Consider the following 27500-nt stretch of genomic DNA (forward strand, 5'->3'; position numbering starts at 1 on the left):
TAAGTGGCCTCCACCTGTGTTAAACTGTAGCGATTCACATGATTTCAGGATAAATTCAGCAGTTCCTGTAGGTTCCCTCTGTTGGGTAGTGCATTTCAAAGCAAAAACTCAACCATGAGCACCAAGGCGCTTTCAAAAGAACTCCGGGACAAAGTTGTTGAAAGGCACAGATCAGGGAATGGGTATAAAAAAAATATCAAAGGCCTTGAATATCCCTTGGAGCACAGACAAGATGATTATTAAGAAGTGGAAGGTATATGGCACCACCAAGACCCTGCCTAGATCAGGCCATCCGATCAGTGCATCACCCAAAGAACACCATCCCTACTGTGAAGCATGGTGGTGGCAGCAGCATCATGTTATGGGGATGTTTCTCATCGGCAGGGACTGGGGCACTTGTCGGGATAGAAGGGAAAATGAATGGAGCAAAGTACAGAGAAGTCCTTGAGAAAAACCTGCTGCCCTCTGCAAGAAAGCTGAAACTGGGACGGAAGTTCACCTTTCAGCATGACAACGACCCAAAGAGTGGCTAAGGAACAAAAAGGTAAATGTCCTTGAGTGGCCCAGTCAGAGCTCCGACCTAAATCCAATCGAAAATTTGTGGCATGACTTGAAGATTGCTGTCCATCAACGCTCCCCAAGGAACTTGACAGAGCTTGAACAGTTTTGTAAAGAATAATGGTCAAATATTGCCAAATGTAGGTGTGCAAAGTTGGTAGAGACCTATCCCAACAGACTCACAGCTGTAATTGCTACCAAAGGTGCTTCCACCAAGTATTAACTCAGGGGGGTGGAGACTTATCCAATTATGATCTTTCAGTTTTGTATTTTTAATATATAATTTTTTTCTCAATAAACCCCCCCCCCTTAACAGTGTGGAGGATGGTGTGTAGATAAGTGGAAAAAGATTATCATTTAAATGCATGAAACTGAGGCACTGACACAACAAAATGTGAAAAGTTCAAGGGGGTGTAGACTTTCTATAGGCACTGCAATTTATGTATCTATATATATATATATATATATATATATATATATATATATATATATATATATATATATATATATATATATATACACACACATATATATACACACACACACACACACACACACATATACATACACATATACATATACACACACAGTATTCTCTTATATTCTTGTCTCTTCCATATGAGGTTAGAGGCATTAAGTCTTCATTCAACATTTATGAACATTTTATGAAATGTCCTGAAAATAAAAGATTTTTTAATTTTAAACCTTTTGTATACATACATACATACATACATACATACACACACACATGTACGTCGCGCTAGCTTTTCTGTTCATGCGTTCCTGAAATGGTATCCCATCCGTCAAATACAACATTTTAACACAAAGGCTAATAAACTCTATACTCTATAGCATGTAGTAGTTTAAAAAAATCTGTCTGTTATAGATATACATATAAACACAGACACACTTTTTTCTTTGTTATATGTACTAACAGTAGACCGTTCACATGACAACGAGATGGGATTCTAAGCATTGTTTATTGCTTTCATCTACGTGTGTTTTAATATTTTTCTGCATTCCAATAAGCAACAGCATCGCCGTGTCTTTTAACCCTATGCCGCCTACTAGGAATGACTATAAATTGTGCATGTATCCAACAACTTTCTATTTTAGCACTTGTAGTTTAATAACCATAAATCACAAATTAAAACCCAACATATCAACAGAAAGGTATTGAGTAGACCTTTCAAAATGATATCATCTGTGTTGTTGTAGGGTGTTTTATAGATTGTCTTATAAAGCAACGCCTATAAAAAAATATATTGAAAATAATAATAATAATAATAATAATAATAATAATAATAATTAAATGTGCACATTCATATTTTTCCAAACGATGTAGAAAAAAAGTTAGAGTATATAGGAGATGTGCAATTTTATGAGGATTTCAAATATTTAAAATCAGAATTGAAATTGCTTGTACAGTTGCAGAGCTACATAGGTTTTGTAATGAAAGTGAAACTGAAGAAACCTGGAAATATAATATAATCCCGTTTGTGATTAAAGTTAATTATTTATGTGTAGAGGTCTCAATGTGTATGCCACGCAAGATGTTGAGTATGTTTATTCTTATTATTAGTTTTATTTTTATTTATTTTATTTTTTTTATTTAAAAGAAGAAACTTACGAATACTCTACAGGGTGAAAAAAAAAAAAAAAAGTATTTACTTTTGCCTCCGTCCAGAGAAACATTTTCAAAACAGGACACGAAATAAAATAAACACGTATACAATTAAAAATAACAGCATACAACATTTATAAGAGGTATATCTTAGATGTCTTTTCAGAAATTTGTTTTGTCTAAGTCGGCATCTGAGACAAAAAACACACACAGACACACAGCAGAGCGAAAATCTGTGCGTAAAAAAAGCGTATATAAAGTTATTTTTAATAATAAACACGAAACAATAAAAAAGCAACTAGTTAGTCCCAGTTCTTAGCTTTCAAAAAAAACAATGGTTGATCTGTCATGTTTTGTCATCATAACAAAAGGACTGAATTTAGAGCGCATCGGCAGCAAAGGGTTAAGCGAAGATTCCTGAAAATCTGTACATCTGTGTGTATTTTTTATTTATTTTTTGCCCAGCAGCTCTCTCACACAGTACATCTTGCCGTCTCGATAAACAACCCATGGATACTTCATCTCCCACTCAAAATTATAAGAACGTATTTTTTGTTTCTGTTGTTCTGTATTACTATTGCTTGCAACTGCTTCGGTCACTGTAGTACTCGTACAGTCAGAAGTAGATGGCGGAGATGCAGATGGGTGACCACCTTCATGAGAATATCCTGAAGATGCTGACTGCTTTGCAAAAAAACTTCCGATTGACAACTGACTTGCTGTTAGTGTACACTCTGCACTAGGTATTCATTTTTATGCTTAAAAAAATCTGTCAGGATGTTAAACTAGTGCGGAAAATAACAAAAGCACAACATTAAAATTAGGAGACTGCAAAAATGAAATGTGAGTTAAAAGTAGGATCAGGGATGAGCAATTCGCGTAATTTGTCAGCTCTGTTTGAAATAAAATTAAAAAAGGGACCATAATTAGGCTCAGGCAAGATATGAATAAAAGCAAAGATTGTTGTGTTTAACAGCTTTTTCTGAGTTTAATAAATTATGAAACAGAATCAGCTGAATGTGTCACCTGATTAAAAATAAAACCCAAAAACCTCAAGTGTTCGCATTTACTTTTTCCAAAACACTTGTTTTATTTCTTAGCAATATGGACTTCTGTTAATATGGGGCATAACACCTTATTTCAAAAACAAAATACAGTGCATTGGGGGATACTATTGTATTCATTTCCACTGTTCATTGCGCTACTAGGAACTGTAACCGAACTATTCTACTAGTATTAGTGTGTGTATGCATTACTCCTGACTAAACATGAAACAGTACTTCAGTGTGGACATTAAAGTTTGAACTGGATTAATTAAAACGTTTGAGTATGGTTCTCAAGATTGGTTATGTTGTGTGGACAGGGCCTTAAAAGTAAATATCCTTAATATTGTTGGCAAAACCAAATATGAGGCTTACGCTGCCACCTACAGGACTGGAAAGTACATTAACTTTAGCACCGCCATAGCCGCTTTTTGAACGGCTTTTGCAATTCAAATTTAAATATCTCTGCGTATGTGAATGTCTGGTGCATGTCCTTAAGTGTTACTAAATATTTGAATTAAATACTGATACTGTGTTTCAGCTGCAGAATCGTAAAACACTCTGAGCTCTGCACAGATCAGTGACCATCGGGACTGATGCTAAACGAAAGCCAGACTGTTGCATTTTACAACGCCATGAAGTACGGTGTGGATATGCTGGATCAAATGGCACGGCTGTATTCTGTCAAAGGTGGTACTCGCAGGTGGCCTGTGGCTGTTTTTTATAATGTTTTGGACCTGGCAGCCATCAACGCTTTGGTTTTGTACAAGGAGAGCACCGGCAACACAATCACTCAGAGGGACTTCATTTTGCATCTAGCCCTGGACCTACGGCAGAAACATTTTGATAAGAGCCGGCTGGCAAATGCCCCTCAAACTTCAGCCAGCGCTGCACCCACTGGCCCAAGGAATAAAAGACAGACAATGCCAGGTTGCTAAATGCAATAAAAACAGAACTTTTGAGGTCTGTGCCTGTTGTGAAAAGGCAAGTCTGTGGCAAATGCACTGGTACAGTTGAAAAGCATGTTTTCTGCATAGATTGTACTTAGAAAGCTATAATAGAACTCTGAACAGACAGACAGCCTTTGAACTCTGTTTCACTCAAAGAGCTTTCACATTGCATAAGTTAGTTATATTTTTGTTTTGTGCTATTTTTATAACTAGTTATTTATGTATATATATATATATTACACACACACACACTCAAATTTGTTGGTACCCTTACAGCTCATTGAAATAATGCTTCATTCCTCCTGAAAGTGATGAAATTAAAAGCTATTTTATCATGTATACTTGCATTCCTTTGGTATGTCATAGAATAAAGCAAAGAAGCTGTGAAAAGAGATGAATTATTGCTTATTCTACAAAGATATTCTAAAATGGCCTGGACACATTTGTTGGTACCCCTTAGAAAAGATAATAAATAATTGGATTATAGTGATATTTCAAACTAATTAGTTTCTTTAATTAGTATCACACATGTATCCAATCTTGTAATCAGTCATTCAGCCTATTTAAATGGAGAAAAGTAGTCACTGTGCTGTTTGGTATCATTGTGTGCACCACACTGAACATGGACCAGAGAAAGCAAAGGAGAGAGTTGTCTGAGGAGATCAGAAAGAAAATAATAGACAAGCATGATAAAGGTAAAGGCTACAAGACCATCTCCAAGCAGCTTGATGTTCCTGTGACAACAGTTGCAAATATTATTAAGAAGTTTAAGGTCCATGGAACTGTAACCAACCTCCCTGGGCGCGGCCGCAAGAGGAAAATCGACCCCAGAGTGAACAGAAGGATAGTGCGAATGGTAGAAAAAGAACCAAGGATAACTGCCAAAGAGATACAAACTGAACTCCAAGGTGAAGGTACGTCAGTTTCTGATCGCACCATCTGTCGCTTTTTGAGCGAAAGTGGGCTCCATGGAAGAAGACCCAGGAGGACTCCACTTTTGAAAGAAAAACATAAAAAGCCAGACTGGAATTTGCTAAAATGCATATTGACAAGCCACAATCCTTCTGGGAGAATGTCCTTTGGACAGATGAGTCAAAACTGGAGCTTTTTGGCAAGTCACATCAGCTCTATGTTCACAGACGAAAAAATGAAGCTTTCAAAGAAAAGAACACCATACCTACAGTGAAACATGGAGCAGGATCGGTTATGTTTTGGGGCTGCTTTGCTGCGCCTGGCACAGGGTGCCTTGAATCTGTGCAGGGCACAATGAAATCTCAAGACTATCAAGGCATTCTGGAGCGAAACGTACTGCCCAGTGTCAGAAAGCTCTGTCTCAGTCGCAGGTCATGGGTCCTCCAACAGGATAATGACCCAAAACACACAGCTAAAAGCACCCAAGAATGGATAAGAACAAAACATTGGACTATTCTGAAGTGGCCTTCTATGAGTCCTGATCTGAATCCTGTCGAACATCTATGGAAAGAGCTGAAACTTGCAGTCTGGAGAAGGCACCCATCAAACCTGAGACAGCTGGAGCAGTTTGCTCAGGAAGAGTGGGCCAAACTACCTGTTAACAGGTGCAGAAGTCTCATTGAGAGCTACAGAAAACATTTGATTGCAGTGATTGCCTCTAAAGGTTGTGCAACAAAATATTAGGTTAGCGGTCCCATCATTTTTGTCCATGCCATTTTCATTTGTTTTCTTATTTACAATATTATGTTGAATAAAAAATCAAAAGCAAAGTCTGATTTCTATTAAATATGGAATAAACAATGGTGGATGCCAATTACTTTTGTCAGTTTCAAGTTATTTCAGAGAAAATTGTGCATTCTTCGTTTTTTGTGGAGGGGTACCAACAAATTTGAGCACGTCTGTATAATTAGACACACAGAGTAGAACAGATGGGTTGCCAAGGTTATTTGCATCAAGGTTCTGGTGACATCATATTTCACATGAGTGAAAGCTTGAGCATTTTATGATTAACTTGGGAGTAAAAGGAAAGTTAAATAATTTCCTGTAGCCTCTGTTACAAGTTTTAGGCAATGGAAGGTCTTTGTAAAGTTTATTTAAAATGCAGTGTTGTTTGTTGTGTTTTTGTTTTTTTGTACTCCGATTATGATTCTCATGCGTAAGTACTACAATTTGGTTCAAAAGCAGGTGGTTTGAAAGAATTCTGAAGAAAATGTACTGTGGAAGTCATAAATACTCGATTATGATAAATCAAGGACTTCTAAGTTTTTGAGGTGTAGGTATAGCTTTTTTCATAAGGGATAATCAACTATAGGGCTTTTAAACCTTTTGAAATATACATTCTACTTGAAATGTGCATAGACCTCTATTTTAAACAAATATATTATATATTCATTTTTTATTTAAATAAAACCCATAAAAAACATCTAAATATGCAATCACTGAATTAAGAAACTGTTTTGAAAATTATTAGAAATTTCACCTGAATCTCACAGGCCGTAACTAGGTTGTGAATGTAGTAGAAAGCTTCTTCAACCGTCTCTCCCACAGACACCAAACCATGGTTTCTCAGAATAAGAACCTAAAACACAAAATGTAAAAAAGTGGGTTTTTCATGCAGACAAGAAAAAAAAAGTTAAATGTTTGAGATAACAGAACTTCAATATTTAAATGTATTGTATGAGTCATTACTTAGTTAGATACACAAATGATGCTCTAATCACACATTCTGCAATTACACCCGTTTCATACACCCGTTTCAACTCTTAAATGTCATTTGCTTTCTTATTGCATGTCCCTTACAGTAGTGTGTTAAATGAAGGGCCATTTCAAAAGTGGGCATCCAGGTCATAATGAAAAAAAGCTTGCACTGCTCTATGGGAATGCAAACAAACATTAGGTTTCTATCATAACCCTGGTTCCCTGAAATAGAAATGTAACCATTACCTCATGGGTATTAATCCTTTAATACCGTCTAACCTGAATAGATATTCCAAAGCGGCACGTAGTGCCAGTGACACAGTTGCGCCCACCCCCAAGGGCATAAGAGACTGTTGACACTCAAAACATAATTTTTCCCTCAAGACAGCTGCAATAAGACGCAGCGACCGTTAAGGTTAATGGTTACATTTCTATTTCAGGGAACCAGAGTTATGATAATAACCTAACGTTCCCTTTCAAGTACGAAATGTAACCATTACCTCATGGGTAGATATACCAAAGCTGGGTCGCAAGGAATCTGCAGACCAATTGAAAGCTACAAGGCACAGCAAAGGCCACCTTGCGCATTACCATGAGGAACCCAGTACAAGTAACAAGGCTAAAAACATTGAGGGGGAACTCACCTCCAATTTTATGCTGTAAGGGTCGAGCTTGAGGCCGCTTTTAACACTGTTGTTCCAAACCCAGGGTTTTGTGGATCTATGACATTTAGTCGATAGAACTCTGTAAAAGTGTGCGGCCTTGCCCACACTGCTGCATCGCAAATGTCTGACAGTTGTGCCCTGGAATAAAGCCCACAAAGTTGCCATGCCCCTGGTCGAATGGGCAGTGGGCTTCTCTGGAGGGGGCAAGTTGGCTCGTTCATATGCAGTCTGAACCGTATCTGTGATCCATCTTAATAGCCTCTGTTTAGACAGAGCTTTCCCATGGGACTTAGCCCCATAACAGAAACGATTGCTCCTGCTGCCTCCAACTTTTTGTTTTCTCCACATAATACGTTTGTGTCCGCATCGGGCAAAGCTGCCGCTCTCTATCAGACTGGAAAGGAGGCGGATGAAAAGCCTCAAGCTCTACCCTCTGGTTCATGTGGAATGCCGAGATGGTTTTTGGCAAAAAAGCAGGATTAGTGTGAAGTGTGACTTTCGCCCTGGCTTCTGCAAAAATTAAGCAGGCTTTTACAACCAAAAAGGCTTGCATCTCTCTATATCAATAAGCTGCTTTCATTGATATTTATTTCAGGTCTGCTGATTGCAAGGGCTCAAAGGGAGGCTTCATAAGCGCTTCCAGCACCACATTAAACCTCCAACGAGGGACAATGTCCTTCATAGGCAGCCAACGCCACCGAGCAACCTTTAAAAATTGCCCTGACAGGAAATGAGCTCCTGGGGAGACTGAATAAATCTTAAATGACAAGCCGAAATGGCTGCCAAATAGACCATTAGAAGTAGAGGGGGATTTCCCCTCATCAAATAGGTCATGTAAAAATTGCAGTATAACTGCTATGGGACTGGTTGTAGGGTCTAACCCCTTGGGCAGACACCACATTTGAAAAAAAAAAAACCTGCTTGTACCCATACTGGGAAGGCGTGGATTGCGCTCTGGCATTCTGTAGAGTGTCAATGACTATCTGACAGCCCCAGACGGATCAAATGGCACAGTTCAGGGGCCAGACCCAGAGCTGCAGACTCGATAGGTCGGAATGCCACAACGTCCCCCGCGTCTGACTGAGCAGGTCGCGGCGATTTGGCAGACTCCACGGGCTGATCTTTCAGGAGATGTATCAGAGTTGAAAACCACAGGTCTCCAAGGCTAATACGGGGCTACTAGTAACACCCTGGTCCGGTCCTGCCTGATCTTTTCTAAGCACAGCAGGAGCATGGCTAGTGGAGGAAAAGCATATAGCAGCTGCCTCGGCCACTGGTGAGCCAAGGCATCTATTGCCAGCGGGTCCCCTGCTCCGGTTATTGAGAACCAAAGGGGACAATGAGTCGATTCTTGCTGCGACTAAGCGTAGGTGAGCAGGCTGTGTCCACCAGGATAGATACAGTGCTGAGATACTGTCAGCAGACGACCACGGTTCAATGCAGGATGAAAAACCCTGCTGCTGAACCAGGCTTGGAGAGGGCGCATGTGTAGAAGACCCAAAGGAAGGATCTGTGAAGCTGCTGCCATCAAGCCCAGGAGCCTCTGAAACATCACTACTGTGAGCCTTATGTTGGGCTGAAAAAGCTTTAGACAAGCGGCTATTCTCCGCACTCTCTCCTCTGACAGAGTGGACAACATGGTCTTGGAATTCAGACGCACTCCTAAATAGAAGGCTGTCTGTGAAGGTGCAAGTTGGCTCTTTGCATAGTTCACTGACAGACCTAACTGAAAACTGAAGCAGGTGGTCCGTGACGAGTTTCGTGTGAGCCCTGCGCTAGACACGAATGAGCCAATCGTCCAGGTAATTGAGCACTCTGATGCCCGAGTCTCAATGGGGCCAAGATAGCTTCTCTGCACTTTGAAAAGGCAAGGGGGGGCTAAAGAGAGGCACCTGAACACCTGAAACTCGTATGCTATCCCCTGAAAAGCGAACCTGAGATACTCCCTGTGCCCTGCTCTTATGGGAATGTGGAAATAAGCAAATTTTAAATCCACATTAGTGAACCAATCGCCTGGCCTTATTAACTGCAACAGCTGCTGCATGGTTAAAATTTTGAACCTCCGTCGACTCAGATATGGGTTGACCTGTCAGATAGAGGATTGGTCTAAGGCCACCATCCCGTTTGGGATCCAGGAAGTACCTGGATTAAAAACCTTCTTCTAAGTGAAGAGGATGAACTGTGCAAATAGCCAATTTCTGCGGCAGGGCTGTCACCTCCTGAGACAACACCAATGCGTCTCCTGGATCCGTGACTAACGTTGTAGTCATGCCCCTATATGGAGGGGGACCGTGTCTGAACTGCAGAGAACAGTCAGTCTGTATAGTATTGAGCACCCAGGTGTTCGAGGTGCAAGGCGATCCACAGCCTGCTTTGATATAACTCTGAAGAGGCATTTTGTTTTGCCACCACGATTCCAAGCATCGACTCAGGCCTGCACCGCGGTCATTACAGACTCATTCTCAGACATAGCAAAAAGCCTAGGCCGCTAACATACCCCTTTAGCACATAAGATTAGGAACACTGCATATATTTTCATCCATCCATCCATCCATCCATCTTAACCAGAATATTGAAGTGTGAGAAACTATAGTGTGTATGTTTCCTTTTCATTAACATTTTTTGCATTGTTGTAATTATTATTATTGAAAGGCTGCATTCACCCTTTTTGTGTCAGTTCCCTTTTCAGTTTGTTCGTTAATATTCTCAGATATATATTACCAGTAAATTGTTTAAAGGCAAATTGTTTCCTTTTATTTCTGAGGGTCCAGTGCCTTTGTTCAGTCTAGCAGAAATCATGGGTGTTCCACATACCATTCTAATTTCCTAGCTGAGGTGCATATACGTTCCGATTGCCCATACCACTAGGTGGAGGCACCGCGCGCACACACACACACACACACACACACACAATCTTATACTGATACACCTGAAGCAAAGAGATGGTGGCCAGAAGGTCACTTCAACCCCAGGAAGACCCACAGCTATGAGAGAGGGAGGTAAGCTCTGTATGTCACACACAAGCATGCTATCCAAACCCAGACGAGGCTGGCAGGGGCATACATGGGTTCGGGAGATGTCAGCTTTAAAAAATAATTACATTTCAAATCAGTTACCTTGCTTCTAGGCCCCAGGTTTTTCTGGATCAGCACTTTCTCCTCCTCATCCACCAGAATGCCGTGGTAATCATGGTAAGCTACCTCTCCAAGGGAGAGAGCTTCAGGAGAGATTGGTAACAGGCCACACTTCATCGCCGACACCTTAAACAAGACAAAGTTAACAACAGAACTTGAGCTGGCCCAGTGACACCATCAGGTCTATTCTCAAGACTATTGAGAGTTAGTTACAGGCCCAATGTTTTGCACAGGGCTGATAGTTAAAAATTGACTATACATCCATCCATCCATCCATCCATCCATCCATGTGCACACCACTTATAAACAGATCTTGTTAGAACAGAGTTCCATATACAATGTATTGAGAAGGAATTAACATGGGTTTCAATGGGGAATTATTCTGGTTAAAAACAGGCTTGTTTATAACGTATATACTGTTTGATACATACAGTTTTCCTGTTCCACAGGGAGGTATTTTGCACAAATAAGGTACATCCGGGACAGTAAATAACAATCACGGAAGCATTTGTGACGTCAGGCAGGAAAAACAGTTGCTGTTTACTTTTACTCTATGTTTTTGTTGGCACAGCTGTTGTCAGTTTAAAAAGTATACAATTTTAATTACATTTAGCGAAAATATAAACTTGTAAAATGGTACTACTTATTACATTGTATGTCCCACAGCGGGGTGTTTTGTACAAATAATAAGCTCCCGTTTTTTGGCAGTTGAGTAGTGTTTATTTATGGTACTTCTGTTCGCAGTTACACACAACATTTCGAATTGTGTTTACTACGTACCTCGTTTATAAAGTACTGATTTCCATTGTCCCTTGGAGTCCCTTATAACTGGAGTGCACCTGTAAATCTATGATACAGCTCTAAGGATTCAGACTCTTGTTTTGCACAAGCAATAGAAACTGCCAAGACTTGCGTACTCACACAGTATTTTGCAAGAGAAAACGTTTCTTTTTAATATAAATATCTGTTCCCGGGGCTCCCGAGTGGCGCATCCAGTAAAAGCACTCACTAGAGTGCAGGATGCGCTCTATAGCCTGGACGTCACGAGTTCGAGTCCAGGATATTCCACAGCCGACCGTGGACGGGAACTCCCAGGGGGCGGCGCTCAATTGGCTTGCCTGTAAGCTGCCCAGAGCTGCATTGTCCTCCGACGCTGTAGCTCTGAGGCAGCTGCATGATGAGTCTGCAGAGTGTAAAGAAGCGGGAGGCTGATGGCACACGCTTCGGATGACAGCGTGTGTTCATCTTCGCCCCTCCCGAGTCAGCGCACGGGTGGTAGCGGTGAGCTGAGCCTAAAAATAATTGGGCATTTCAAATTGGGAGAAAATAATAAAAACTAATTGGCAACGACTAATTTTTTAAATAAAAATAAATAAATAAATACAAATAAATAAATAAATAAATAAATAAATAAATAAATAAAATATCTATCTGTTCCGTACTAAGCCTTTAACATACATTATAAATAAACACAATTTCAGGCCTTTCAAAGCATGTAAAGATCAACAGGAAAGCTCAACATCTGTTTTACAGCTGATGTTTACAATACAATACAGAAGAAAATACTCTGAAAAACAAAGTGGTGCACATACTGCTGCTCCTGCAGGTGTGTGGATGTGTACAATACATTTGACGTCAGGCCGGGCTGCGTAGATAGCAGAGTGCAACGTAAATCCAGCTTGATTCACTCCCAGATTAGTGCAGCCACGGTCAACGATTTCTCCTTGCAGGTTGACGTTAACCTAGAAAAAACCCCAGATATTTACAGGGTTAAGTACATTCATTCATTTTATTTTCGTGTACTATGATTTCTAATGTGATAAAGGAAATAAAAAATGCTCTTGTGATTTAAACATGAGTGAAATGATTGAGTAGAGGTATAGGAGTGTTGTTTATATAGTCTTAACTATTGAAAATACTTACGGTCTCCTATGTGGTTAGTATCCCTCTACAAAATTAACATGGGAGTGCATGGATATTTACGCTGGGTCATCAGTCAACATTTGAATGAAACAAAAAAACATTAGATAACTTTCTTGTTTGTAGAAACACCAGAGAACTCTTCAGCTGAAAACTGTATATTCAAAAACATTTTCTCTTCCAACCATGCTTCAACTGCTGTTATTGTTCCTACCATCGACACATGTAAAGCCTGTAAGAGGGGGCTGGTACTTGAACATAGCACAAGGATATGATGGTTAGCTGAAAAGTTATCTGCATTCCTACAAAATCATTCAGGATGAATGTTCAGTTTCATTACACATACGATTCATGGCCTGCAGGTATGTTAATAAAATACCCCTGGCGTGTGGATATTTAAAAAAAAAAAACACAACAACTAGAAACATAAAAACATGTTTTTATTAACAAAAAAGTAAATATTAAAAAATAAAACCAAAAATGCATTTTTTTTTTTTAATCTTCCTTTGTGATCCAGGAGTAGTGACAACAGATATCCATGCCAGATTTGCGGTACCGTTCACAGTGGCAACAAAGATGTCGTTTCCATTTTGAAATACTCGGACAGTGGCATAAAGAGGACACTATGCCCAGGCAGTGGACTTCTGTGTATTTTTTTTATCCTTTTCTTTTTCTAGGTCCAGAAGCTGTGCTTCGGTAAGTTCGATGCCTACAAGTACTACTTTTTTTTCACCACTTGAAAATATTGATATCTGATTCACTCATCCAAAATCTCAGTTTGGTTTTCCAAAAGATCAAAACTGATATACACTCGTCAGTCATCTTTATTGCGAATTTAAATATGGCTACCATTTTTCAAAATTGTATATTAATGTGGTTAGTCATGTTTATCAATATAAATTTAAATATGGCTACCGTTTCTTTTTTTTCCAACTTCTACTGGTGTATAGATATCTACAAGTGATTCCCCCCTATTTGAAAAAAGTTTCAACCCATGGGAATATGCTGTAGTAGTCACACCCCCATGTGACCTGTTTCGACCAATCAGGATAGAGTATTTAAACGACCCATTTTATAAGAGGAGGTTAAGTGGCTTGCTCAGGGTCACAGTCAGTGGCAGAGGTGGAATTTGAACCAGTGACCTTCTGGTTACAAGCACTGGACTTTAACCACTGGTTTTATTCTATACAGTATGCTTTGGTTCATACTGTACAGAATACTTTGAAAAGCAAATTCATAAAAAGTACTACCTTACTGTAAACAGATATGTAATACAGAAGGAACATAGCATTATGTATACAGTGTTACCCACATTCACAATCCTACGTCTAACTCACCAGGCTGGAAGCTGTAACCTCACTGTAAAGAAGTCCAAATGGTACAATCAGGAAACGCTCTTGCTCCGAGTTCAGTCTGACCTGTGTTTGGAAAACAGAACCGTGAAAGATGAGGACACAGGAATTTATTAGATCAAAGAGCCAATGATTATCCTCTAGTACCAGACTAGTACTTCCACATTTACAACGACAAAATGGTGACATCTTTACACAGTGGGATAGCAATCCAAATCCTAACCAGCTCTCCAGATAAGCTGCGTACTGAAAAAACATGAATTATGTGTGACACTATTTATTAATTACATTTTGGAATCGGCAATTATTTTTTCTCATTTTCTCCCCAATTTGGAAAGCCCAATTATTTATTTTTATTTATTTCAACTGCCACCCCTGCGCCGACTCGGGAGAGATTAAGACGGACACACGCGTCCTCAGAAACGTGTGCCGTCAGCTTCTTATCACTCTGCAGGCCCGCCATGCAGCTACCTCAGAGCTACAGCGTGGGCAGACCACGCAACTCTGGGTAACTTACAGGTATGCCTGCAGGTGCCCAGTCAGTCTACAGGGGTCACTGGTGCGCGGTGAGCCGAGGACACCCTGTCCGACCAAAGCCCTTCCCACCTGGACGGCTCTCTGCCAATAGGGCGCATCCTGCACTCCACGCGGAGTGCCTTTACCGGATGCGCCACTCAGGAGCCCCAACACTTAAATTTAATGCTTAAAGAACACATATAGCAATTTTGCTGCACAGCTTGAGTTTGCATGTTAACAAGCTACATGCATTACATGGTTCCTGGCATCTCAATGGTCGATTGTGAATATACTGCATGCGATATCTGGAGAATGGATTATAGAAATGCCGAGATAGCTACTGGTAATTGTAGCCTGACTGGGAATTGCCAGAAACACGTGACCAGTAAGTTCGGGTTTTCATAAAAAAACACACCACACACACATAAATTATCTCTAGAACAAATACAATATTCTGTTTTGATGCTCTATATTGCTATAGCAAGGCGATCACTAAGAAATACAATATTGTTTTTTTATTTGCATTACTGCAGTATCGGTACAGGTTTTTAAAATATATATAGTATATATTTTTTCATGTTTTCTGGGAGTGCATCTGTTTACTTGGAAAGGGAGAGCACAATTACAAGATTTGCAGAAAGTAAAAAAATCTGAAACAGCCTAGGTTAGTGAGAGTAGACTCAGAGAATGCAGTACTGTAGCTAACTAAAATCAAGAGCAGCAACTTTTTGGACTAGAATATTAATATTATTAAGACAGGACTAAAGGAGGACTAAAGAATGTTTTTGTACAGTAGTTCAAATTAACATTACAGATAAAATGCAAGGCTTGAGTTAATGGTAATGCATACCCCATAAGTTAGCATTAAAAGTATGTACTGCATTTATTGGAAGTACTTGTGACTTCAAGGTAATGTTGCATTTTACGCACCTAAAATACAGTTTACACACTGTTTGAATGTGTTTGAATTGGAGAGTAAATTACTCAATGACCCAAAACCTTACCTGGAGCGCAGGGTACAGTTTTAAAAAAAATATTAGAAATACATAGTATGTGCATGCAGGCCTATTGTGAAGTACTGTATATTCAATCTGCAGCGTTGGAATAAAAGGAGATGCCTCTGATATCCCTTGGGAGAGAATTCCAAAACAAAGGGGCTATATGACTAAACGCCGTAGTGCCAAATGTAGTACAACTACAAGGGACCACAAGGAGATCAAGAGGAGCTAAAAAAAGGTTAGGTGTATTCTGAATTCTATTCAGAGCTACCAGCAGCCAATGGAGCGGAGACAGCACAGGAGTGATGTGGTGGTGAACTTTGTCCTAGTTAAGATTTAGCCTTATGTGGAAGACCAGCCAATACTGCATTGCAGTAGTCCAGTTGAAGTCACAAAAGCATGAAATCAAAACCTCAGCTGACGTTAAATTTAAAACAGGGCGGATTTGTGCAATGTTCCAAAGTTCAATGAGGGATCAAAAGAGGACTGTGATACAGTGCTCCTTCCAACTGCTTTTAAAAAGGAAAAATATCAAAAACAGAAAAACAACCATGACATGCTTCACAATCAAATTCTCTCTTGGTCCCTGTGGTTCTTACTGTACTGTAGTTGTAGGTGGCTGATTTGGCAGCAGCCAATACCTTGTCAACAGGTCCACTGTCGTTGATTTTGCACGACAGCAAAGCATACAGTTGGCATTGTTCCTTTCACCACACAACAAACCTTAATGACGAGCTATGGCACCTACTTGATAACAAAAAAATAAAAAACCCTCTAAATTCAATAACTCCATCTTAAAATTAAATAAATAAATAAATAAATAAAGCCAAACTACAGAACAATGTGGTACTGCAACGTTATTCATTACACTGCACATATGTGGCGGATCACTAATACTACTCTCAGTAACATTTCACTGTCAACAATCGCTCATTTTAAATGCACACACTATTGCTGTATGTAATAACATGTTAACAATCAATCAATCTGAATTTCTAAAGCAATGTTGATGCTGAAATTGTAATAGAAAACACCTTTCACTATTTGAGTGCCCTTTAGACTTTTCTGCATAATACTGTAATTTGTGAGTCTGGGAACATGTCTACTACAGATTTGCTGAACTAGTCACAACATGTAAAATTTATTAATTGAAGAGCTGGTTTTCTGAGCATCACTGGCTTTTTGGTGTTTATGTGCATCATTCTTGCTCCCATGTCCCACCGTTAAAATTAGTCCTGCATAGTTCACAGGAAATATGCCTTTTCCCAATGTTGCTTAGGATTATGTGAGAATATGTTGTCCGAGAATCTTGAAATTTGCATCAATATTTATTTATTTATTTTTTACCGGGAGGGCTTATCGCACGCGAAGCAATCGTCGATGGTCAAGTATGTGAGCTTGCCTAGCGCACTGAATGCATGCCTGCCACAGGGCTCCCCTGGGTCCTAAACCCTGCTAGTACAGATGGGGATTGCAGTAACCACAGACCGTACATGACTTTTGCAGAATTCAAAGGTTTGCTGACAAGGAGGTTTAACAGTAGAGTTTTCAGCAAAATACGGGAGAAAATCTGTCCCGACAGATGTCCGGGAGATGTGTCCAAAAAACATGAGAGTCCGGCAAATAATGAAGGTCTGTATTTGTGTTGCTAGCTATTTCAATATTTCAGCTTAATAAATTACAAAAACACCACGACCCTGTAAAGGAGTAAGCGGTTAATGATAATGGATGGATGGATGGAAGAATAAATTACAAAAACTTAATACAAGTAAACCATTCCTTCCTTAATTTGTATGCGCAACAAAAGTTCAGACGATCTCTGATGTTTTTCTTGCTCAGAAGTGGCTTCTTAGCAGGCCTCTCTGACACCAGACTATTTATTCTCCAAGAGACGACCTTCTCACAGTGCACGCAGACACCTTCACTCCAACTTCTTTCCATTGCCGCAGTAAGTGGACACTACTGGCTATCCTATCTCTCAAACTTGAACTTTTGTGTATCCAGACCTGGGGGCACCTTTACAGCTTCCAGTCTTCTTATATTTATGGATGATCCTAGATACTGTGCTTTGGCTGGCATAACCTCTGCTGGCTATCTGACATTTACAACACCTATGTAAAAATCATGTTTATATATCTTAAATCTACTTCCCACTTCTAACTGTCATCTTTTCATTGCTTCTAATCGAGTAACATGTGTCAAGATTTGTGATGTCTTCGGAAATCATGCGCCTTCATGTTAGATTTCAAAATGTCACGTTGTTAGTTGTTTGTTATGTTTATGAAAATCCAAATTATATAATTACAGTATAGTGTGATGCAAATAATTTGGCTATAGCTGTATTCTCTGAATTGAACCAGAAAAACAAGCACACATATACATTTTTTAAATATATATTTTGTATCTTCTTTACGCTTCAAATGACAACGGGATTTGAAAAGAAGCAAAAGTAATGACTTGTAAATCACACTTTAGAAATTTGAGAATTAATTTATCCTATCAGCGTGACAGGTTTATAACATTTATCCTTCTCTTATCCCTTATCCTGCTCTCATCCCAGGTGGCCATCTTGTTCTCTATAGAAAAGTATTTCAGTACTCCTTCAAATTCAACACTGGATCCTTCAGAAGCATTGTAATGAATCTTACAGTTCTACTAATAAGGACATGCCTTACTTTGTCATCCAATCCCCTATTACAGACTTCATCTTCTCTAAAAGCACATTTTATATATATATATATATATATATATATATATATATATATATATATATATATATATATATATATATATATACACACACACACACACACATATGGATGAAGGTTATATTTGCATCCTGAGCCATTTGAAAAAAAAAGGCATAATACCACACTTCTGATGTCAAAAATTGATAATTTCTCTAGAGGAAAATATACTTCAACTTTGACCCATTTGACTCCGATACCATCACTTTCAATTAAAAACAAAGAATGTCTCATTTTCAATCACTTGACAACACCCACAGTACAGAAATGTTCTTTAATGATCAACATGAGAATACTTTAAAACAAAAATGATGTAAAGCTGATACATTTGTATCTCAGAGAAACTGGAGAGGAACGGGAAATTAAAACAAGGTAAAGGCAATCATCCAAATAAAGCTGAAGTACTAACGGATAACGACATAGAGCATCTGTACAGCACTGAAACCATGTTTAAAAAAAAAAAACAACTCTACTCATGAACTTTGTCTCCTTTAATATTACCATCACAAGTGTATCCATGTATTATAAAGAATAATAGATGGGCCTCTTCAGTGAGTTACAGGAAAACAATCCCATCTCGGGTTTCTGTGACAGTTTATAAATTACTCGACTTTTGGTCTCATAATTTATGACGAGAATTATTCTCCTGTAACTCACTGAAGCCCATCCATCCATCTATATCTCCATCCTGGTATTTGCAAAAATGCCAAAAAACCAAGCGTACCTTTTTGGTGTGTTTAGAGTTCTCAGTTCTATTAGCCAACAGATATTAAACCTAAAATGATTAACCTCCATTTGCACCCTTAAATGTCTTAGTAAGCAGAGATTTTAAAATTCATAATACATCTGCTGTAACTCAAGACGACAAATATTTTAGCCATTGCCTTTAACCGTATTTTTCCTCAGAATTTTAAACTGAATGATTAAAACATGACTTACTGTCAAGTGGTTGTAGATCAGCTGTGACCAGCTGAACAGGTCTGTCAACCTGTAGAAAGCTGCCAGTTTACAGCGAAGGAGCTTCTCTCCTTTCTCGTAGGCAATGGAGTCTGACCCACGAAGGTCATTCACTGGGGTCACCATTCCAAGACCTGAGCAGAGAATGCACTGGCAGAATTAGAGACTGCACAATACACATACCGTACAACTTTTGTTGATTTAAACACCACACATAATTGTATACTTAACATAATGTTGACTATATCACCCATTAAGGACTTACAACTGCTCATAGATCACCACAATCTTAAACACAGAGATTAAACTAAATACTTCTGCATTACAAGTTTCTACTTTTAGTATGGCGAAGTTATCTTAAAACAGTATTACAATCTTTGAATGGATTAATTATATGCTATACAGGAGTGCAACAATGGGTATATTTTGACCTTCAACGGTTCGGAACACATTACCGAAGGAAGGTTCGAACCTTTGATAGTACTAATTTTACTGGTTACATCACCATAGCTACTAATTTATATTTGATTGAAAATCCTATTATCGTACAGGTAATCCATATAAAATGAAATAAAACATTAACATGTAGTTTAAAAATATGTTATATAGAACAGTAATCATGTTTATCATTCAATTAAATAAAAACACACATTGTTTATGTACACGTAATTGATGCTGCTTGCGATATGTCTTGTTATTGCTAACTTGTTTACAAAATAAAAAAGAAAACAGTGTTTCAAAAAATGCTTTCCAGTTCTCAGCTGTGTAACAGTTTCACATTCCAGACATAAATCGTATGTTACTGGAACCCCCGGTTGGGATCTTCATACACACCTCTTGCTAATTTATTTTTTAACCCAAAAACCTTTATAAAATAATGATTCATTAATACTTAAACTGTATTACTTGCAGCTTTTGTAGCACAATGCAGGGTACTCTGATAACATGTATTCCCCTGGTCCCACCCTAGTCTGTTGAAAATAAATGCAAATTTTCTCCAAAACGTAACATACCTAAACAAAATACTTCAGACTGGGTGAACACCCTTTTGCAAACTGTAGATAAAACTAGAGGTTTATCTGTTTTTTGTCTCTTTCTGAAACCCGTTTTTTGAATACCATCTGCCTCTGTGCTGTGACCTCAGCTGTGGTTTGTTTATTTATTTTTTTAAAGGGTGGGTGCTTTAGTCTACTCAGTGCTCAGTTTTCGAAATACATCTTATACATTAGGTATTCAGTGCATTTTCTTTTTTATTGAAGCAATATTGCCGCTATAGGTACTCTTCCAGTGCTTTGATATTATACCTTGCGGCACGGTGGCATCATTGATAAAGAGGCTCTACATATAATGACCTGATAGGGGACTAATACAATAATTTTTGTTTAAGTAATAGGCATTATACAAAATCAAAAGATAAAATTTTTCAGTGACATTTAAAATGTGTGATTTATAGTATTCACATATTGTCAAAACAGTTTCTGTTAACAGAGAAAAAAAAAGACAAATGCGTGAATGCCTGCCTGATGAACCTTAGCCATTGTGAATGCACACACAAACCACTGAAACGTTCAGTTATCATAACCCTGGTTCCCTGAAATAGAAATGTAACCGTTACTGAATGGTTATTAACCTCTTTAAGAGCCGAAACCTGAATAAGATATAACAAAGCTGCTCATCCGAGCCTCTGTGACGCAGTCATGCCCACCCCCAAGGGCATAAAGGACTGCACGCACAGATCTCGGCATCATTTTTCCTTAAAGCCTGCTGCAATCATGGATGCAGCAACCTTGAAGGCTAATGGTTACATTTCTATTTAAGGGAACCAGGGTTACGATGATAACCTAACGTTCCCTTTCAAGTACGAAATGTAACCATTACCAAATGGGTCAGTATACCCAAGCCGTCGCAAGGGAAAGATTCCTGCATGACCAGAATGCTAAGCTGAGGCTGCCTTGTGTGTTACCATTCGGGACCCCAATAACAAGTAGCTAGGGCTAGAAAATTGAGGGAGAAACTCACCTCTATGCCTGTATTGTAAGGGTTAACTCGGAAGCCGCCCTTAACACTCTAGTTCCAAAGCCATGGTTTTGAGGATCCAGGACATTCAGTCTGTAGAACCTAGTGAAAAAGTATAGGGAGTAGCCCACACCGCTGCATTGCATTTGTCCTTGACAGATGCACCCTGGAATAAAGCCCACAAAAGTTGTCATGTCCCTGGTGGAATGGGCAGAGAGCTTTTCTGGAGGGGGAAAGTTGTCTCAGTCATAAGCAGTCCTGACTATCTGCTATCCATTGGACAGCCTCATAGCAGATAAAAAATTGTTCGGACTGCAGGGTTGTTGTGCAGCATCTTTCCTCTGTTCTGAGACAGCAGATCAAGGGTCACTGGTAAGTGCACTGGCCCAGCTTCTGCTATCTCTAGGATTTCCAAGAACCAGAATCTCCAAGCCCAGTAAGGGGTTACTAGAATGAGACTGGGCCTGTCTCTACCTTTCTGAGCACAGTTGGGTCTGAAAGACCTTTGCCTATTAAAATACCCTCTGTTAGGGGATATACCTTTGATGGTTGTTGAGCAGGATCTGATGGCTTACTTTGCCTCCTTCATCTGTGTCAGGGAATCTTTAAGGGCGGTGCCAAACAGAAAGTCCCCTTGAAATGTGTGTCAGGGGTTAAAAAAGGATGTCTTCATCTGCAGAACCCGTGTTGCAGAGACAACACTTGCTACAGCCCTAGCATTATTGTCAATGCTATCACATGCCGCATACAGCTGGATCTTTGCAGTATTTTTCCACTCTTCTGCAAGCTGCATTCTCTGGGGTAGGGGTCTGTAGGAAAGCAGACACCTGGCTTCATAGGTTATGTTGATATTTTGCTGCATTAATTTGATAGTTATTGATGCGCATATTGCAAGTGGAGGCAGTGTAGTCCTTCAAGAAGGTATCAGTTTTCATACCAAGCAATGTAGTGGATTTTGCAGATGCACTGGTGGCTGGTGCAGTCATGACAGTATCTATTTTAGGCTGCTTAAAAAGATTATCTTTGTGGCCAGTAGTTACTCTGTAGAATGTATCTACTCTATGTACATATGATGCAGCACATGCAGGCTTTTTTCCCCCCCTATACAGCCTCAACAGGCCTCCAGACTGCCTCATGGAAGGAAAACCTTCGAAGGCCTTTCTATCCTTTGCACCCAAGATGCTCAGGAAATCCTCCTTAATAAAAGTCTGGGTATTAGCATTGCGGGAGGAAGACATCCCTCTCAAAACCGCCTCTGCATTAGTATATACCAGTGATGTACTCTCTCCAGCTACTGAAACGTCATCGTCAGGGGTGGAGTCCATGACATCATCGTCTCCCATGCTGGCATGTGTCAGCAGAGTAGTACTGCTCTTGTGTACTCTATGCTGCTGCGCTTCACGTATCAGCCACCTGTGCTACCGGCTGTAGAGGTTCAGGAACGGCCGTGGTTTTACTCGTATCTAAAACTGCCGCCAGCAGTCATTACCACGGTTACATTTTAAACAACATCAATATTAAAATGAAAGACAAACTATCGGATACAACTCAAGTTTTATTCAAGCACGTCACAGCAAACATCTGCACAGCCAAAACGCTGTACTTAAATTAACAATTAAACATAAAAAGGGGTTATTTTCTAACTTACCACATATAAAGCAATACTTCAAAAAATGAAAAACTATAATAAAATAAGCATTTCAAAAGAAACTAGTGTGTAAATAGGTGTAAACAGGTATATGTACATACAAAACTGTAAAAACAAAAAAGTAGTTTCATTTAAAATGAAAGTAGCAGCACAGAATCCAGGTTGAGCTGCTGCTTTGCAGTTTCCTGATCTAAATGTTTGTGCCGAAGCGCTGTGGCTAGCTTCTGATGAAATCTCTCCTACAGATATTTTCTGTGCATTCCTTGTACAAAACGAAGGAATTGATGGCTGCCAGGTCCAGTAGAGATAAAAACAGGTGTGTATATAAAAATAAAATACTGTAGGTTATATTCAAAATAAAAACATGTATTGTAAAAGGCAGTCAAAATGACGACTTTGGCGGTTCTAGATCCTGCCTTTCAAATGCCATCAGGGTATTCAATACATGGTTTTAGAAAGTCATAAACGGACAACTGCATAACTTTCAGACACGCAGAGTAATTTAAATTTGAAAACTTCAAACCGTCTAAATAACTTTCCATGGCGGTTCTAGTGTTAATTCCTGTGGAGTCATCGGCTGGATAACCTCTGTTGGAATCTCAGTAATGGCCACCGTTGTTTTAGCTGGTGCATCCTTCTCCCTGCTATTGCGGAAAAGGATTAACTCGTTCTCATCCTCGGGGGAGACAAGGCGGCACTCTAGCGTTCTGTGGAACTACTTGATCTTTAATTGTTTTTGTTATCAGCACGCAAAACTGGAGGTGAAGGAGCCTTTCCCCTTTGTGTCGGTGCATCTGACATGTCAACACACAGACAAAACTCTCTACCACAAGATGGTGAAAGAGGAGAACCACACAGTGAACACACAGAAAGCATGTGTGTGAGAAAGACAGAGAGAACAACCAGCAAATGCTAGAAAGAAGAAAACAAGATGACAAATATAATTCCCTACTAATATAATGAGATGATAGAGATATACAGATATAGATATAGATATATGGCAATGCTGAGTCCTTAACTAAGCATACGCAGGAGAAATTTGGACATTAATACTCAAGAAAGGGGGGGGGGGGGGGTATGGAGGAGGAACATTAACTGGTGCCAAAAAATGATGATGATATCAAGGACCTCTGGGAAAGAGATCGATTTTTCTCCTGACCCAAGCAACACGGAGACTGGGAGTTCACTTGTTGTGCGGAGTTCATCATACGAAGTAAGGAACTGCGGTTCACCAGACAGAAAGAGCATCTGCTGTGCTTGTCCTCCACAGGCAGGCTGTCCTTGCATGTCCCACAGCGATAAAACTCAGGCATTATGCAAATAACAAGCAATGTACAGTAAGAATGTACAGTTGCTGCCTCAGCTGCTAAAAGACAACGGGGCTGTTCAAGACCTGCTTGGTACCAGACTGGGGATGTACACACTGGTAGCGGGTCGGTACCAGGTTGGGAAAGGAGCGATGACCTTGGTACCGGTATGGTACAGGTCCACTTGGTTCGCAGTTACCTCGGGAAGCAATATACAGGGATGCCCACCTGTGCAATCTACTGGTAAAACCACTCAGTCAGTATTCACACGAGACTGAGGGAAGCCTGCTTGTTAGAAAGACTAACAGACCTTGCAATGGTGATTCAGAGCTATCACCAAAATAGCATCAAGATGCTGTGGCAGAGATTGCAAGCAAACGCAGCCGAAGCAGCCTTTTGGTCCTGCATAGCGCTGCTGAGCACAGCAGCTGCTCTCACTGTATGTGTGCCACAGCACACATTGCAGAGGCCTGCGCTCAGTCTCTGAAAACAGAAAAAAAGAATGAGAAGAGACATTTCTCACACAAAATACAGTAATGAAATTACTTGATATACAAATTGTCTCTTAATTTTGGTTGAAGCCAAAACGAGAATAAAATAACTCCAGCCAGAGCTACTACAGCCTCAGCGGCGAGCACAAAGTCCACTTACGTTACTTGATCCCTGGGAAGGGGTGACTCAAGGTCGCCGGCTTCACACGTGGCACAAGGCCGCAGCGGTCTTTGTAATATCACATATCGCATATAAAATTTGTGTAAAACACAATAAATGTGAAAACGCTTAACAGAAAACGTAACAAGTACTTACCTGATTAGGCTCTCCTGTCAGGTCAGTCCTTGAAAAGGAAAAATGGCGCCAAGATCCGTGCATGCAGTCCTTTATACACGCTGAGGCAGGCATGACTGCATCACAGAGGCTCGGCTAAGCAGCTTTGTTATATCTTACTCTGGTTTTGGGTCTTAAAGAGGTTAATACCATTCAGTAATGGTTACATGTTGTACTTGAAAGATAACCATATTTTCTGCTATAGGTTTGTCTGGAAAAGAAAATGGATGAACCAAACACTTATTCTATAAACTATTTGACACAATATTGTGTATAAAAAAGTGTATAAAGTGCATAATAAGCAGCAACTTAGATCGACTTCATATCTGAAATACAGACGAACAAGAACATTTAATACTGCTTGGGAAATTGTTTTGTCAGCAGTTTGAGTGAAATGATTCTCTTCACAGTGCTGCTCATACTCACTCATATTGAGAGCAGCCATCCCACCCTGTGGAGCAGCCGGATACATGCTCGGCATGTTTGTTGTCATGAAATCAGCAATCTGCTGCAGTGCCAGCAGGCTGGTGGGGTTTTTTCCTTTCTTAAACTGGTCCTGGATCATCGTCTCCAGCTCCTCGCAAAAAACCTATTTCAATGAAAAAAAACATTAAAAAAATAAATAAATAAAAAAATCATGCTGTACATGAATATTTAAGCATTTCTAAATTCACCTACTGAACCCAAGCTCTGATGTAAATCTAAAACAAAAAAAATCAAATCCATGATTTATTCTTACATGATGTAATGGTGTTCTATATATTGTGACATTTTTACTTCTATCTTTGAATCTGTATTAATTCTAATTAACACTACTTTATATAAACTTATATTTTGATTATATCATGCAATGCTGGCTCTGAGGATCAGTCTAGATTTGGCCTCCCCAGCGCATCAGCATGCACAACTTTTGAATGAATTTTGTTTATTTATTTAAATGTTATATATTTATTGAAGTTAATTAGTTCATTCTTTTCTGTTGAGTCCCGCTGGCATAATCGTGTTCAGTCTATTTATCCATTTACTTTCTTTTATTCTTCTATATGTCGCATTGTCTAATTTGAGCTGTTCTAATACTACAAACTTTACGTCATTTATGTCATGTCCCTGACTGGTGAAGTGCTGTACTATTGGTTCATTCATTTTTTTATTTATAATTAATGAAAGGTGGTTCTGAATTCTTGTATATAAAGTAGTTCCAGTCTCTCCAACATATTTGATTTCATCACATTTTTCACAGGCTATTCCATAAACGACATTGCTATTTTTACAGTAGGTATTAGTTTTTAGTGGATATGTGGTGTTCTTATGTTTAATTATATTTTTACTTTTGTCTATGTATTTACACACTTTACATTTACTGGTGCACATGTTCGTAGAACCTATTTTGCCAATTATTCTTTTATCTTTACTGTGAACTAAAATATCACCTAAATTAGCTTCTCTTTTGAATGCTACAACTGGGGCCTTAAGAAATACTTTTTTTTAATTTTTCTGAATTATGTAGAATCCGCAAGTGTTTCCAAACTATCTTAGAAATATTGGGCAAAAGTTTAGAGTAAGTCATTACTAATGGGACTCTTTTTACCTTTTTATCTCAATTTTTATAATCTAGTAGATCATCTCTTTTTAGTTTATCCACTTTTCTTAACTCCATCTCTATAATTCTTTCTTTGTATCCTCTTTTTTTAAGATTTGTTTTTAATACATTTCTTTGTTTTACATAGTCACTTTCTTCGTATTACATAGTCATATTCTTCGTATTCTTATTCCTAGACCCTTTGGGATTGCCCTTTTAGAGTGTATCGGATGTGCAGAGGACATGTGTAAATACTGGTGCATGTCATTAGGTTTACAGAAGAGGTCAGTCTCAATTGAACCTTCTTCAAGTTTTACTATGGTATCTAAAAATTCTTTCCTTGTCCATCGAAGGTCCACCTTAATATTAATGTGTATTTCATTTGCCATTTTATGAAACTGGAAAAGAGACTCTTCTCCATGTGTCCAAACCCCAAAAATATCATCTACAAACCGAATGTATTCTAAAGGTTCTCTTTCCGATTTTCTAAGTAATTGTTCTTCCCATTTCCCCATGTATGTACTGGCAAAATGCATTCTTAATTTAGATCCTATTGCTGTACCATCGTTTTGTTTGTAATTCTTATCAACAAATGTAAAATAACTTTTCTAAAACTATGTTGATCATGTTCAGTACCTCTGCTGTAGGTATTGATTTATCTAGTCTATTATCTAGTGCTTTTTGACAAGCTTCTAAAGTTTCTTTACGAGGGACGCTTGGGTACAAGGATTTTACATCCATGCAAAATAAAACTGTATTCTCTGGAAGGTTGTGTTTTATTGATTTAAGTCTTTTTAAAAATTGTGTTGTATCCTTAACATAGCTTGGTAATTTCTGAACGTGCGACCTAAGTTGTTTTTCTGCTATTTCAGCTATTATGTGTGTTGGATTATTGTACTGACTATCATTCGCATAGGGTGATTTTCTTTGTGCATTTTAGGATTTCCTCTTGCTAGGCCTGTTCTTGCATTATGTGGCTGCATGTATTTTT

The 27500-nt window shown here is 39.0% G+C and overlaps 1 protein-coding gene across 11 annotated transcripts in view; it reads right to left on the reverse strand.

Moving 5' to 3' along the window:
• The window catches only part of LOC117409569 (alpha-adducin-like), a 93252-nt gene that overhangs the window by 34180 nt on the left and 31572 nt on the right, over nucleotides 1-27500 (reverse strand). For all 11 annotated transcript variants that reach the window (XM_058996909.1, XM_034928591.2, XM_058996914.1 and 8 more), the window contains exons 3-8: nucleotides 25357-25519; nucleotides 19117-19268; nucleotides 13902-13982; nucleotides 12237-12386; nucleotides 10627-10770; nucleotides 6628-6726 (exon numbers count right to left, since the gene is read on the reverse strand). In XM_058996909.1, the coding sequence (XP_058852892.1) occupies nucleotides 6628-6726; nucleotides 10627-10770; nucleotides 12237-12386; nucleotides 13902-13982; nucleotides 19117-19268; nucleotides 25357-25519 (789 nt within the window). The remainder of the gene's footprint in view (nucleotides 1-6627; nucleotides 6727-10626; nucleotides 10771-12236; nucleotides 12387-13901; nucleotides 13983-19116; nucleotides 19269-25356; nucleotides 25520-27500) is intronic.

The sequence above is a fragment of the Acipenser ruthenus genome, chromosome 2 (genome assembly GCF_902713425.1).
Source record: "Acipenser ruthenus chromosome 2, fAciRut3.2 maternal haplotype, whole genome shotgun sequence".
NCBI classification, from domain to species: Eukaryota; Metazoa; Chordata; class Actinopteri; order Acipenseriformes; family Acipenseridae; genus Acipenser; species Acipenser ruthenus.